Source organism: Cardiocondyla obscurior, linkage group LG04 (genome assembly GCF_019399895.1).
Source record: "Cardiocondyla obscurior isolate alpha-2009 linkage group LG04, Cobs3.1, whole genome shotgun sequence".
NCBI lineage: Eukaryota > Metazoa > Arthropoda > Insecta > Hymenoptera > Formicidae > Cardiocondyla > Cardiocondyla obscurior.
Window position 1 is genome coordinate 2,680,737 of NC_091867.1, and position 14,179 is coordinate 2,694,915.

General features: G+C 37.4%; 1 protein-coding gene across 15 annotated transcripts in view; it reads right to left on the reverse strand.

The window, feature by feature from the left end:
- Positions 1–14,179, reverse strand: part of LOC139101749 (ankyrin-2) — a 78,743-nt gene that overhangs the window by 27,706 nt on the left and 36,858 nt on the right. For 11 of the 15 annotated variants that reach the window (XR_011545616.1, XR_011545613.1, XR_011545612.1 and 8 more), the window contains 14 exons: positions 12,468–12,596; positions 11,963–12,068; positions 9,531–9,608; positions 6,578–6,802; positions 6,276–6,436; positions 5,991–6,202; positions 5,703–5,907; positions 3,532–3,721; positions 3,291–3,426; positions 2,884–3,214; positions 2,570–2,773; positions 1,444–1,685; positions 1,093–1,141; positions 480–707 (listed from right to left, as the gene is read on the reverse strand). Coding sequence is in view for 2 of the 15 variants with exons in the window: in XM_070655136.1 (XP_070511237.1) it covers positions 480–707; positions 1,093–1,141; positions 1,444–1,685; positions 2,570–2,773; positions 2,884–3,214; positions 3,291–3,426; positions 3,532–3,721; positions 5,703–5,907; positions 5,991–6,202; positions 6,276–6,436; positions 6,578–6,802; positions 9,531–9,608; positions 11,963–12,068; positions 12,468–12,596 (2,496 nt within the window). In the remaining 13 variants the exon portion in view is untranslated. Of the gene's footprint in view, positions 1–479; positions 708–1,092; positions 1,142–1,443; positions 1,686–2,569; positions 2,774–2,883; positions 3,215–3,290; positions 3,427–3,531; positions 3,722–5,702; positions 5,908–5,990; positions 6,203–6,275; positions 6,437–6,577; positions 6,803–8,511; positions 8,530–9,530; positions 9,609–11,962; positions 12,069–12,467; positions 12,597–13,221; positions 13,723–14,179 lie in introns of those variants that run through there. The other 4 variants (XR_011545622.1, XR_011545614.1, XR_011545615.1 and 1 more) reach the window with 4 other exon arrangements.

A 14,179-nucleotide genomic window follows, 5' to 3' on the forward strand; every position in this document is an offset into this window, starting at 1 on the left:
GAAAATATATAGTATCGTCAAGAGAAAAGATAATATAATTAATAATGCAAAAGAAAGAAAAAGAAAAAACGCGCGCAAATAAGTGTACAAAGCTATTCAAGAAATATAATATTACGTGCATCACTTCAAAAATTTTTTTAACGAATACATTTCATAACTATGAACACGATATCACTAAAGAAAAATGTATCTCCGATCCAGCGAGATCTATAGCGTCCGGCGAAACGCAGTTCGATGGATGGTTAATATGAGTAAGTCAATTCTCTTTAGATAAAGCGTGCGCCCGCAGCATTAATCAAAATCATGCTGCTGAATTTTAAGATTATGTATGTAAGAATGCGAAATCCCGCATTTTGGCGACGTAGCTCCACGGATAAAACTCGATTAACGGCTGCCGGTTTTTTTTTTTTTTTTGCCAGTAGTAGTAAGCACGGCCCCTCAACCCACCATTCATTCCAATCGCTTTCAAGCTCACTTACCAGAGACTATTTTGTTGGCGTCGGCGATTGCTTTCTGGCGTTTTTTCTCCGGATCATCCAGTTCGTCGCGCGACTTTTTGCTCATTGTGTCGGTCGTGTGGCATTTGTGCTCAAGGTAATCGGCCATCATGTCACCGAGCTCTTTCTCGTCGCTCGCATATTTGTCTTTGATGGGGGTCGAGGTTCCGTTGAATACAGTGCCGTTTGTGATTGTGACGTGCTCTTTGGCTGTGAAGTGCAGAAAATGCGTAAACGAAGAGACACAAAGGTAACACGAGCTGATGTGAAAACGTTGCATGACGAATGTAACGGATATACGTGGCCGCAGTAAGATTGCCCGGTAAAGCGTTGACTAACACGTTTTCTAAGTAAGCACGAGTAAAAGTGTCTGTTTCTGTGTAATTTATAACACGCGTTGTGGCATGGCGTGCATCATTCATTCAAGTATCGTGAGCCGTGACGTCACTTTTTTTTTTTATTGCATTTTGTATTGTAGAATAATGTAAGAAAATGTATGAAATTATTTTCGAAAGAAACTGTATGTTATATTGAAATGCAATGCAAGAGCGAGTAATAATAAAATTTAGTTCACGAGTATTACTATTATACGTACGTTTATCCCGTGTACCGGAGATACTAAGATCCTCGATTGATTCAGAGTCCTGGAACAAAAAGATAATTACGTTTTATCTCGGCAATTATAAGAATCCCACGGCGAGTAGTTATTTGAGTAAATTACTGTTATGTATTAAGCCTTTTGACTGTTATAGCATACATAAAAGAGCTATTATGATATATAAAGTGGACTGATCTTAACTTCTTCAATTGTGCTCAATAACTAGATCGCAAGATAACCAGAATAAAGTCTAGCAGCGGAATAACATCTTTTGTTTTGTCACATGTTCATTTGCATTACATTACAATTATGCATGTAGATTCTTCTAAATTTGCATGAGATGCGCACCTTCATTCTATCAGGCTCTTCGTAATCAGGGTCCATCTTAGGATCCATAGTTGCATCACGACGAAGTGACGTGTTTCTCGACGGCCCCAATTCCTCTTTCAGCGAATCAAATCCTGGCTGATCCAATCTGACTCTTGCCACAGCTTTTTCAACGTCGTCAGTCACTAACTCGACATTAAAGATACACTTGTTCACTATATCTTCTCGCCCAATTTTATTGAGTGCCTTTTCCAATGTGTTTCCTTTAAATTAAAAATGTATTATTTTAATCTATTTACGTAATAGTTAAATGCAATTTTGACATATAAAAAGTACACGATATCTTGTAAACGTTTATTTATCGTTAACCACATCGTCAGAATTTATAGCCAATATTATTTTCATTTGCGTTCTTTCGATTACGCACAGACCTGAATGTATTGCACATTGCGCACGTGAACATGGATATCTCCGAAATATCAACAGTAACTCGCTAGTGTAATAATTCTGATTTTCATATTCTTGATATAAACTTATAAACATCGTTTTCTTTAAAATTTTTTTCACTAAAATCAAATTAATTAAAATTTACGAAAACAACTGTTTCTTCTTCTTTTTTTTTTTTTTTTTTATTTAAACTATGTCACTTTAATGTAAAAATGGCAGAATATTAAATAATTTTAATAATACAAATACAGAGATATAAATAATTCGGCGATTTGTAAAACCGGAATAAATAAAAAAAAGCGACGGAGGGCACTCGGATTTAATCACTTTCACTGCGTGACTACCGATCACATACTGCGGAATCACAACCGCCTGTTATTTCTGCCGATTGCAGAAACACAGCGAGTTATGTACAAGTCAATGCCATTGGCGAGAAGGAAAGAGAAGGAACGAAGCGCGTAGACTTATGTCAGGCATAATAATGCACAATGAGATCATCGCATATCTACGTTGCTAGGAGAGATTCCTCACGCCTGATTCAACTATAGCGCGCGTGTCTAATTAATTGACCTTGCTAGGAAACAGGTTTTTTTTAAAGACTACGAAGGCAGCCACCGCAATTTTCATTCATCGAAATCAACACGTAACGTTAACTCGCTGATGTAAAGATAAATAAATTATTACGTAATATCGGACTTACCCGTGGCTTTATTTCCACTGTTTTGCCAGATTTTGAACATGGCAGCAGCCTGTTGCGCAGGTTTGTCGGGATATTCTTCCTTTATTAGAGCCACATCATTTGGTGGAATATTCAACTCTTCTGCTAATGATTCCCAATCTTTGTCTAATAAATTAGCGATGTCCGTTAAACGAATAGTTGCTCTGTGTATAGCATCTGGTCTGCCTGAAAATAATATTCGTTTTTTTTTTCCGTAAAATTAAAAGCTCATAAATATCATTAGTTAAATTTTGTTAATTTCTATTTCATTATATCGTATATTATTGTTCACGTACTTATTCCACCATCTCGTAGAAAACTGTAGTTCTTCGACAATTCCAATAAATCGAGCTCAGAAACCGCAGTATCCGGAGAAATTTTTTCGGGCAGCAAAATATTTAGCGTGCAGATCGGCGTTTGTGGCAGTTCACCTTTCGGTACTTTGCGCTCACTCATGAACATGATTCGACCCATCATATCCGCGGCATCTGGATCTTTTATTCTCGCCGTGAACGGGACCCTATTCTCCTTGAAAGCTATAAACGGTAGCTGCAATTGTTCGCCGGTTTTCAATACGGGTACGAGATTTCCCGAAAATTCCATATATTGCGTTTTTCCTTCAAGTACCTGTAGCATTAAAAAAGATTTAATAATGCTTGCTTTCGTGGTAGCGAATCTACATTTATATCGTCGACATATATACCTCGACGTCTCTACTTTTTGCGACTTCCGTAAAATGTTCTTGATGCTCTAAAGTTTTATCCTCTTTGTCATCAGTCATGCAGAACACGCGTAATCTTGCTTCCAATGGATCTACCCGTTTCGCAAACACTACAAACCTGTCGTAAAGTAAGCATTAAAATAGTTTCTTCTCGTATAATTTGCACCTGTGTAATTTATATCGCTAAAATTTTATTTGCCACGTTACGTCAGTCAAAACGTACTTAGCCATGAAGGGCACGTGTGTCGCGTGAGTGTAAAGTTCCGTAGCCATTTTCGTGGCTTCGGAAATGTTACGGCAGTCCATCAGCCAGAAGCGAGCGGAAACTGTAGTAGTGAAGGAAACGCAATCTTTCACAAAGGTCAACGGCGTCGAACCTGTGACGTCCTCCCAGACTGCCCGATTCGGCCCCCCTGAACGACATACATGTCAAGTCCAATAATATTATTAAAATATGTCCGTGTTGCAAATACGTAGGTGACAAAAGTGAAATATGTGTAATATATTTTCGCACGACCGAGATTAAATACGGATAATTAACAATTCAGCTTACGAATTTGTGCCTACAAGTAAGAATAATTTGAAATATAAATCGGAATAATAATCGACACATTTTGGCACAAGAAAATTTGGCATTTAAAAACGGTCGCTAGAAGTGCGTTGTTGTCCAAGTGCTTTTTATCAATGTGTGAATGTAACATAAAAGAAGGTACATAACCGATCGAATGATAATGCTTGCAAAATTAAGAAAAAAAAATGCCCAAATTACGAAATGTGTATAAAGCAATCGTTGGTGTATACATTTAGATAATAAAGTGATGAATAGAAAAAATAACGTAAAATATTAATCAATATATGGTTCTCATTTTATGTAAAAAAAAAGAAGAACATTAAAGTAATAATATTAAATTAAAAAAAATATACGGAAAAACAATTATAATTTTTGAGAAACGATTTTAGAAGTATTGAAAATATAACTTGTGCGGTTAAAATAAATTTAAATGTGACAGTATTCAGTATAATATTGTATGTAACTGTTATAATGACATAAATCCTTTTAGATAATAATCTATATAATCTATATAACAATATAATTGGATATTATGTGATCCATACTCGAGTGGAAATTTATTTAAGTCTTTCGCCGCGTGCTGTCTACTACGCGTCCTGACCTAGCTAACGCACGCTCGACTCTGAGTTCACGGGGTAAACCGGCTCTCGCCGTCCGCCGCCCGCGCGTTCTCCACCTTGCGAGTTTCGAGCGCAAGGTGCCGGCCAGATGTAAACACACGCACGTACTCACACTACCGCGGCGGGCGGCAGGAACCGGTTAGCCCAGCGAATTCGGCAGTCGAGCGATCGTTGCGTAAGATTAGCACACAATAGCAGACTAGTACGCGGCGAAACATGTTTAGATATCTGGCTTTTTTTGGCTCGTTATTAGAGAGTAATAATTGTTTAGTATCCAGACACTTTAAACGTTACGTTTCTGGCTCAGTGCTGGACAATTTTGCTAAACAGTCACGAGATGATCCACGAATTGGCTAGCTAATTATTAGGTAACGGTGGGAATCAATTTCCACTCGGGTGGTATATACATATATATACGTGTATATACGTATATCATGAATACAATTTCATATAAATCACAAATTTCTAATATATTAAAGCGATTACCAGACAAACGAATGTGCTGAAACAAAAACTTGAAAGTTAACTTTTAACAATGGGCTAGGTAGTAAAATGTTATCTACTTTAATTGATAATCCATACCTAAATGACTCAATCCTAACAATATGCAAGCATTAACAATGAATCACAACAAGATATGTATACAATAATGATACTCAACGAAATGTTTCTATGAATCGTGCAGCTCCCATCTCCCTTTTAAATCTCTATCCGAAGATCTTCGAAACATTTTACGATAATACGACATAGACAAAAAAAAAAAAAAGACGTTTACGACAAAACATATGACATATCTTCGAACATTCACATACATAAATTGACTTTCTTTATTTGAGTGATTTTCACACTGGAACATCTTTTACACGTTGGTGCATCACGAAATGTACAAACTGTTTATCATACTAAACACAAACGAGTTGCAAAAGTGCTGCTACCATGTAAGCAATCTTCTCGTGCAACGTACGATACTTGGTTCGCAGTTCCGAGCGACCTGAGAACAAACGAGATAGCCTACCAATTGTATTCATGCCTGCTAAGCTACAGTATACCGATACTCGAATAAAAAATAACGTAACGTTTGGCAAGTATATGTATGTCAAAGATATATGCGGCATATAATATTAGTTCCAGCCGTTTATCGGTAAGAGATTTGCCAGTAAGACGGTACGCTGCTCTACAATGTTACGTGCAAGCATATATTACCAGTAATGCTGCACAGGAGTCTCAGAGTCGGCGCGTCTCCGGAATACTGATTGATCATGCCTTTGTTGGCCGCTTGTGGTACTGGAATAGTTAAAGTTATTGGCTTGTGGAACTTTCTTCGTCTTGGCTCGACGGTAACGATTGGCGACACAGCCACTCTGTTTCCGAGCAACTTGGCCACGAGATCTGCCGGTATAGGATGTGCCTGTATGCACAGAACAACATTATTAAATACAAATTAAATATGAACGGAACATATTTAATCGACGAGCAGGGACGAAGAAATACCTGCAGACCGACTCTGATCTTCTTAGTAAGAGCCGCTTGTGGGAAGACAGCTTGTACTTGTGGTACAGCGGATGACGACACGGTGCCGCCTTCGGGACCAATTGCATGGACCTCTTGCCGGATGCGAGACACTACCGCGAAGTAATGTGGAAAATCTACGGTCAGTATCCTTACGATACGAGACGTTTGGAGATCCTCTAGCTGGCTTAATTCTGAAAACGTACTTATATTAGCTCAGGGTTTGTTATATTATTAAAAAAAAAAAAAAAGTTACTTAAATCATACCTTCTCCCTCAAAGCTCTCGTTCAACACATCCTGGACAGCCTCCTCGCTGGCTTCCAAGGTGTGCTCGCGCCAGGTCTCTCCGTTGTCCGATCGTAGAATTACAATCTCCCGTTCTTTTCCTCGCAACGACGCAAAATGTGGCACTTCTATGATAACCGGGCTATACAGAAAAAAAAAAATTATTATTTTTAATAACTATATAATTATGTATTGCCACGATACAATATTCAAAAATATGAATAAACACATTATATTACAAATAATGAAAATGGAAAGATAAAAAGTTGTTTGAAGAACGTACCCCAGAAATTTCGCACCCACGGGACCTAATTCGAGGATGCGGCTGGCTAACGCTTCTCCCTCCATCAAGGGTGGCGGGTGGGTCAATTTATCTCTCCTTAGATATCGGCACGTGACGCGCATAGGCATCGCGGCCTTACGCGGTGGAACAATTACGCGGACGCCGCTGTGCCTGCATCCGCGCATCGCACCGCCTCTCGCGTCCACCAAGAAGGAAACCAGGAAGCTGAGGAATTTTGAGAGCGTGTTACGTTTGAATTTATACGAAATTACGATCACGTCACGTGGAACCATTCGGGATGTTACAAAAAATTGTGATAAAAATAAAGTACATCGTATATGTGAAGGCTGCTTACAAGAGATGCACAGTCAAGGCCTATTTTATATCACCCGAAGTACTTATGTACCCGAAATCACTTTACACTTTGGTTAATGTAAAAAATTTTGTGCGCGTGATATCGCTTCGTTGAATCATCAATTTACAAGATCTTACGTTAATTCCCGTACGACAACGGGATAAATTCGTTACGTAACTTTCCGAAAAAAGTAAACATAAAAAAAAAAAGAAAAGAAAAAAGAATTACAGAATATAATTTTTAATCGCTGTATTAATTTAATCAAAGTTTCACGAAAATTCTCGCAATAAGAATAAGATAAGATAAGAAACTGAAAATCGTGATTAATATACTCGTGATATAATTCTAACATTTAATGTCAGTCACAATGCACTGTACAATTCGCTCGCGCGAATTAATTATTATGAAGAAAAGTGCGCAAAAGCTGGAAAGCATAATTTTCGAGAAATTTCATTGTACTATAAGCGTGATAACCGTGAATTAGAGATGACGATCTCATGGGATCATTGTTAAAATTTAGAAACGATGCGCTTCAACCACATTATAACGTTGTGATTATTAACTATGTCTTTCCTACAGTGACAGTGAGATAATTCGCACTTACGCTCTATTGACACTGAATTATATTGTGCGTGAAAGTATTTACTTTTGACATAACACGAATAAAATTATACGACAATGAGATGTGTGGCAAAAATAAGAGATTAAATAAAACAGCTATCTAAACAGGTCAAATCTGTGCGGACATTTCTACGAGATGGCAACGGAATGCGCCAGGTATGTGTACGTGGGCGTGTGTCGCAAAATAAGAGATAAATAAAACGGCTAGATATACAAAGTCTAATCTAAAAGATATTTTCTACGTGGGGCGTCTGTCGGATGTGGATGTGATTCAGCCGTAAGCGCCAAACTACCGACACTGAAGGCGAAAGTGCCATCTAATTCGAGTGAAACAAATTGGCTCCATTCAGTCGCTCTCAACTACCGGCATACCGTAGCCGATGCCGACACTGAGAGACATACTGATTCACCGGTAAAGTATTCACAGGAGAATTGTGCAATGCACATCGCGCAGCGAACGTAAATTTTCAGCAAGGACGTTTTCCGCGATATTGACACTAGGCGTTGGTTAACGTGCCGTCGCTCGCGTGCGCAGTTATTGAAGAACAACCGCGAATTAGTTTGCTTCTTCTTTCCTCTTTTCTCACTGTAAATTCCATTTAGATTTGTCGACGCGCTTGTAAAGTGCGCTTGCATACGTCTCTAATGAATGCCTCGTTTGTCGACGAGAAACGACTGCGTGTGCATGTTTCATTCATCGCGCATTAAACAAATTTTTTTTTTCACACTAATTGTAAGCCTTATTGCTTTCCCGAAGGATCACATTTATTTTCTGAATCATCTTCGAAAGAGCTCCGTTCGCTGAGCGATGTATGATGCGGCTACAGAAAGTTGTGCGGTAACAGATATAGGTGGTGTAACGACGAAAGAAAAAAATAATCGAGAGAGAATAACGTGGGGGCGTGATGTATGTACACGGCAAATTGCAGAAGCTAAGATTGATGAGAAGATCACTTACTTTCTCCATTGTGGAATTCTGCGAGTAGCGCAAATAAAATAACAGAGGATCGGGAACAAAATAAAAAACGCGTTAGTATCCATTCGTTCATAAACATGATGATGAGATGGCATAATAAAAAGATGACAAGTCACTAACGTCAGCACATTTTTACAAAAATTCTAATTCGTTAAGTCAAACTCGCAATTAACGGAACATATCTGGTGTTATATATTTCCGATTTTTTTTTTTTTTTTTTACTTTCGTAAAATGTGCTCTTGTTCGTTACGATAATAATGATGATAATAATAATAATGATGATGATGATGATTATGATGATTGTCACTGATCACTTCGTGAAGTGCATTCATCACACGCAAGCCACTTTTCTATTGTACACGACTACGAAACAAGAAGTAACAATAATAATTATGTATTATAGTAGAGAGAAAAAGAGACGTAACACACTCACACTCTGCGAAAAAAAGACAATATTTCGCGGAAGAAACTTAAAATAAAAACGCTCCGAAATCTGTTTAATTGCGAATCGGTCGACCGTGCGCGCGAAAATTCTATCCGACTTAAAATCTTCTCCAACTAAAAGATGCATTAATTCGATATTATATGCGTTATTATTAAATTAATTAGCACGAAACAGATTTCGTCGCGCGTGATCCACGCGAAGTAATTCAACTTAAATTAATTATATGAGAAGAACATCCAGCGGCAGCTGTTGCAACGTTAATACCTCCTACTATCTACTAATTAACAATTTATTGGAAGAACGATTCTTTTTCTTATAAATATCAGCATGCTTAATATCTTCTCGTCCCCCTTTGAACAAATCGCTATTGCTATGTGTAGGGCTAAACTTTTCAGACTTTAAATAGATTTTTCCTTTACATTATTACATATAATATATGTTCATTATTAATAATAATTATATTTTGCGTATTATTCTGCAGAATTTATGCAGCAAAAAGATTTGCTCATCAAATCTGACAGAAAAACAAAGATAACGTAAAGGATATATGATGTACCTGTCCCTCCACATTCCTTGTCCCTTCGATGCCGTACTGAGAGCTGCCAGCGAGGTGCATAGAGACTCTAGAGACTCGCTATTCTCAGAACAAAACCGATTTTAATTATCCAAATTAATAATTTCGTTTATCATGCTCATGCTATCCTGTCCGATATAAATAGCACCCTTTTCTATTGCCATTGCATTCGTTTTAAATCATTAGAGTAGTGCTCTGTGCTTTTAAATGCACAGCGCCACGTGCAAGGATGACTCGATCAAGAACGTTTTATCATTGTTAAACAGATTGACGAAACAAGGAAGTCAAGATTTTTCTGTCGAGACGATATTCCGTCGTCGAGGAGCTATTTTTTTTTTTTTTTTCCTTTTTTCATTCTGTTCAAATCAGCCGAGCGGTTAGTAAAAGTCGCCAGTGGTAAACGGAAATATATTGATTAAAGAATCGTTCATCCAAGTGTAATGTGAAAAACAGCATGCTGAAACACTAAGTAATCGAAATCCGCTAATACGAACAGGCAGGCTATAACGAGAATATCAAGCGTTCTTGTCGAGCTGGCTGAATAGCTATGAATTATCGCACATCCTGTCGTGAACATTAAGTCAAATAAATTGTAGCAGAGTTCGCTATGAGCAATATTACTAGCGCAAAAAAAAAAAAGAAAAAAAAAAACTTATGTACACTATGCTTATTACGTGGTACCATGTTAATTACATTATTCAATATCTCACGGTAACCAGTTAGCTCGTGCGTTTCAAGAGCGAATATATATTTCGTGAGCATCAAGATATCTTAGCTAGAATTTCATGTACGTGCCACACCGGTTTGCCTTCCACAATCGGATATATTTAGAGGAAAGTCATTATTTTTTTTTTTTTTTTTTAATAGAGTAGTTCTAAGTTAATTTATACCACGTGTTCCTAATGCAGACTCGAACGGTTATATGAATATTGCACGCGATTTCAGTGAAACGTCATTCATTGTGGCATTCGGATATTAAATATAGATAGGTTGTCAAAGAGCATATATGTTACTAACAATTACATATAATTTCTAACTTCTCTAAACTCTACATAGGCAACAAATGTGAGATTATTTATATCAAAGGCGAGTACGATCGTATGTACAATACCGATTCATAAAGTGCACAGTTTTTTTGTTATCTAGTATTTCATAAATTATTACTTTATAAGTACGATTATTATATAATAATTCGTAATAATTTTAATTTAAAAAAAATCAATTTTAATTAATTGAAATAAAACAAGAAGGATCGATTACTGTATCGTGATTATATGGTATTTGTTGCCAATTAGAAATAAAAAATGTGAAATTAGCACAATAGGTAATTTATTGGGTGGCCAATCTATCTGTAGGATTAATCACAGCAGGAAACTTTCACCAACACACAACTAATGTCATACTATAATACATATCATTATTGTTTCGTAGTACCAATAGCGTCAATCACGATATGTACACCGGAATACAAGGCCGCGCAGTAAAACCGCGGATTGCGTTTCTCATAATAGTATTGAATAACGATAATTTTTAATTTTTTTTCTGCTTAAAATCCCGCGAGTTACAATAGAGAAAGTTGTTGCGTGGAAAACTGATCGTGAGCAAAATTTTGACATCAAATCAATATTAAAAAGTACTTTCTCATATATTACATAATTTGTCATAATTTAAAATTGAAAAAGACAATTTTTTACGAAGCCTGACAAAAAATATTAAATGTCCGATTACCTAAATTCTTTCGAAAATCGAACGAGACGGTGAGACGCGTCAAATCTTATTTTATCAAATTTTATTTACAATCGAAACTAATGACGGTAGTTTTTCCGTAAAGCAATTATAATCGTTCGGTAGCTTTATGTACGTATATTTATTATATACAAGTCAAACTTTCAATTTTACATATATGCAAGGCTATGTTCTCACTGTCAAATAAAATTTCAAACGCGCAAAGTATTAGATCGTCAACATGCGTGAGAATTTTGAGCACGTCGTGATATTGTTATAACTTCAACATTATATACTCTCATCACGGCACACCATGCAATTATAATTTTTCTCTCGGTAATTAAAAGCTTTTCTCGAGTCTCGATTGTCAACGGAAGAAAATAATATCTGTTTCAAGATTAAACCAGAAGAAATTATGACTCATAGATAAAATTTTTCAATCCTTTATCGAATCGTTCATCATTATGATTTAATCGGAGATACAAAATTTAATGCGTTTGCAGTAAAATTTGTTGTAACATTTCTTTAATGCGATGCAAAAATATGTCCTCGCGCGTTTACACCGCGGCGTTTAAATAAATATTCGATATCGATCGTCTAACTGTCAATAATGGAACGTTTGCGTTTTAATTATTTTTCTCAATTGATAAAGTGAAGTAAAAGAATAGTAGATTGAAAATATTACGTACCCGACGTGCACGGGATGCTTATTGATGTCTACATTGTCTGGCTTGAGATTGGCTGCGTTTGTACGTTGATAATGTTCTTTCGTAATCATCTCTGTTATAGTTGGCGCTAGAAAACAGATCGACATGCACGTTAAACTTATTTCCCGAGGATGATCTAATCCGATTAACGGCGTGCGGAATGATCGAACGTTCCGCTCTGCGTTATGTTAAATGCTACGGAACACATTCGCAGCTACTCTCTCCCGGGGTTTCGCTTAATCTACTCGGAGGAGAAAAATTATCGTATTATCATTAGAAATATATAAACAACAGATTAGATAAATTCGATATGCACACAGAACCGCTGGCAAATAATATCCGCGACCGAATAATCAGAGTAATTCCGCGAGCGCGATCTTTAGAATCACCGATAATCGACGTGAGAGGCTTGAAAACGCAGGTATCGACTGGACGCTATTATTCTGACTAATAACTGACGAAGCCGCGCAAAGATATATTCACTTACCTCCGGAATGTCGATTATCTCTCTCGTCGTCCGTCACGTTCACGCGCATCGAGTCATCCCCCATGGACTTCATGTCATCAACAGTCATGTATCGGTATTGCTGTTGGTCGCTGAGCATCGGATCTTCACCTGCGGTAAATAAGATAGATGAAAAAGACGCGGATATGTTTGCGAGAGCGAACGAAATAAGTCAAAGGAACGAGGTGACTTGTTTTCTGGACTATCCGTCGAGTACGAATGAGCTGTACATGTGTGAGAAAAGGTATATGCATGTAGATATATTCTCTGCGAAATTTTGCGATACGCAAGTGAGAACGTGAGTTATGTGAGCCTGCAAATAAAGAAGAAACCATCGCCAAGTACATCGTTGCAGTCAAGCCGAAGAAGCGAGATTTTGTTGTATTTTTGGTGTTTTATGGATGGCGCGTGGCATGTCTAATGATTGTTAATGCTAAATAAATCAAAACTGTGTTACGACCGCCGTTGGAAGGAAATTTGGCTCTTGTAATTCTTCCACGGAGTAGATATTATCACGTCGGACTGAACGTATGTACGTCGGTGTACGTTGAAAATTGTTACGATGGTTCTCGAGTGTTTTAAAAATCTCGGACGCCGCTCGTCGAGTCGAATAGGAAACGGAGCCGCCGCGCAGCCGTGGCCAAATCGATTTTATTCGAGAAATCGTGGAGGTTCTTAGATATCGCGGTGCTCGCGTATATTATCGTCAGCAAGGTGTCGCGAAATCACGTCATACCTTCTGTCAATTCGGGTCACGGTCGGATAAATCTCACCCCGAGGAACGAGCATAAACGAGCGTAATTCCGATGGAACACTGTGGGCCAAGACGTGTACGAACCGTATCACATTTTTCATGCAACTGAAAGCCGCTCGCTTTACGATTCCGCGTTATCAGATATTTCAAGAATTTAGGCCGTGATTATCTAATGAACGGTCAGCCTACTAATTCACCTCCCACGTCTCGCCGCCCGTACCGTTACCCTTACGAATTAACTTCACGCGGCACGTCGCGGCGCCGATTTGTTTCCGTTAAAACGTAAAGACGGTCGTCGCGGCACGTTAACTATTCTATAAACAAATTCTTTCCTCCTGGAAATTATTCCGACGAACATCGCTCATCTCGGATAACTCGCAAGAATTATTATCACCTCTTTAAATAGAAATCGTTTATAATGCGAATCGCCGATTAATGCAAAAATCTTAAGAGCAAAAACGATTAAAAAACCAATGTGCGGCAGAGTTACAGAAGCGATAACGTGTGTGATAACGTATTTAAAAAAAAAAAAAAAAAAAGGAAAAAATAACTAACGTGTCGTATAATATTGAGAATTATTATATAAGAAAAGAAAATATAAAATAGAGATTAAAAAATATTAGAGAAATATTGTAAAACTCGATATCAATGTAATTCTCGCGTGCATCGCTAAGAAAACAACTTATTCGCAAGCAGTTACTTATTAGAGCAAAAGAGATTAGTGTTATATATGTCGTTAATATTTCAATTATATCACAATAGTGATAATATTAATTAATTCTTCCTCATTTTTTTCTTTTTTTACTGGAAGCTGTTGTTCCGAAGTCGAAAAGTTTGTAAAAAAAGGCGCTGACTTTCTCGAAATTATTATACCAGTTCTCCGGATGTAATTAACGTTACTTTAAAAATTAGAGGGGCCAGAATTTCACTCTATATCGTC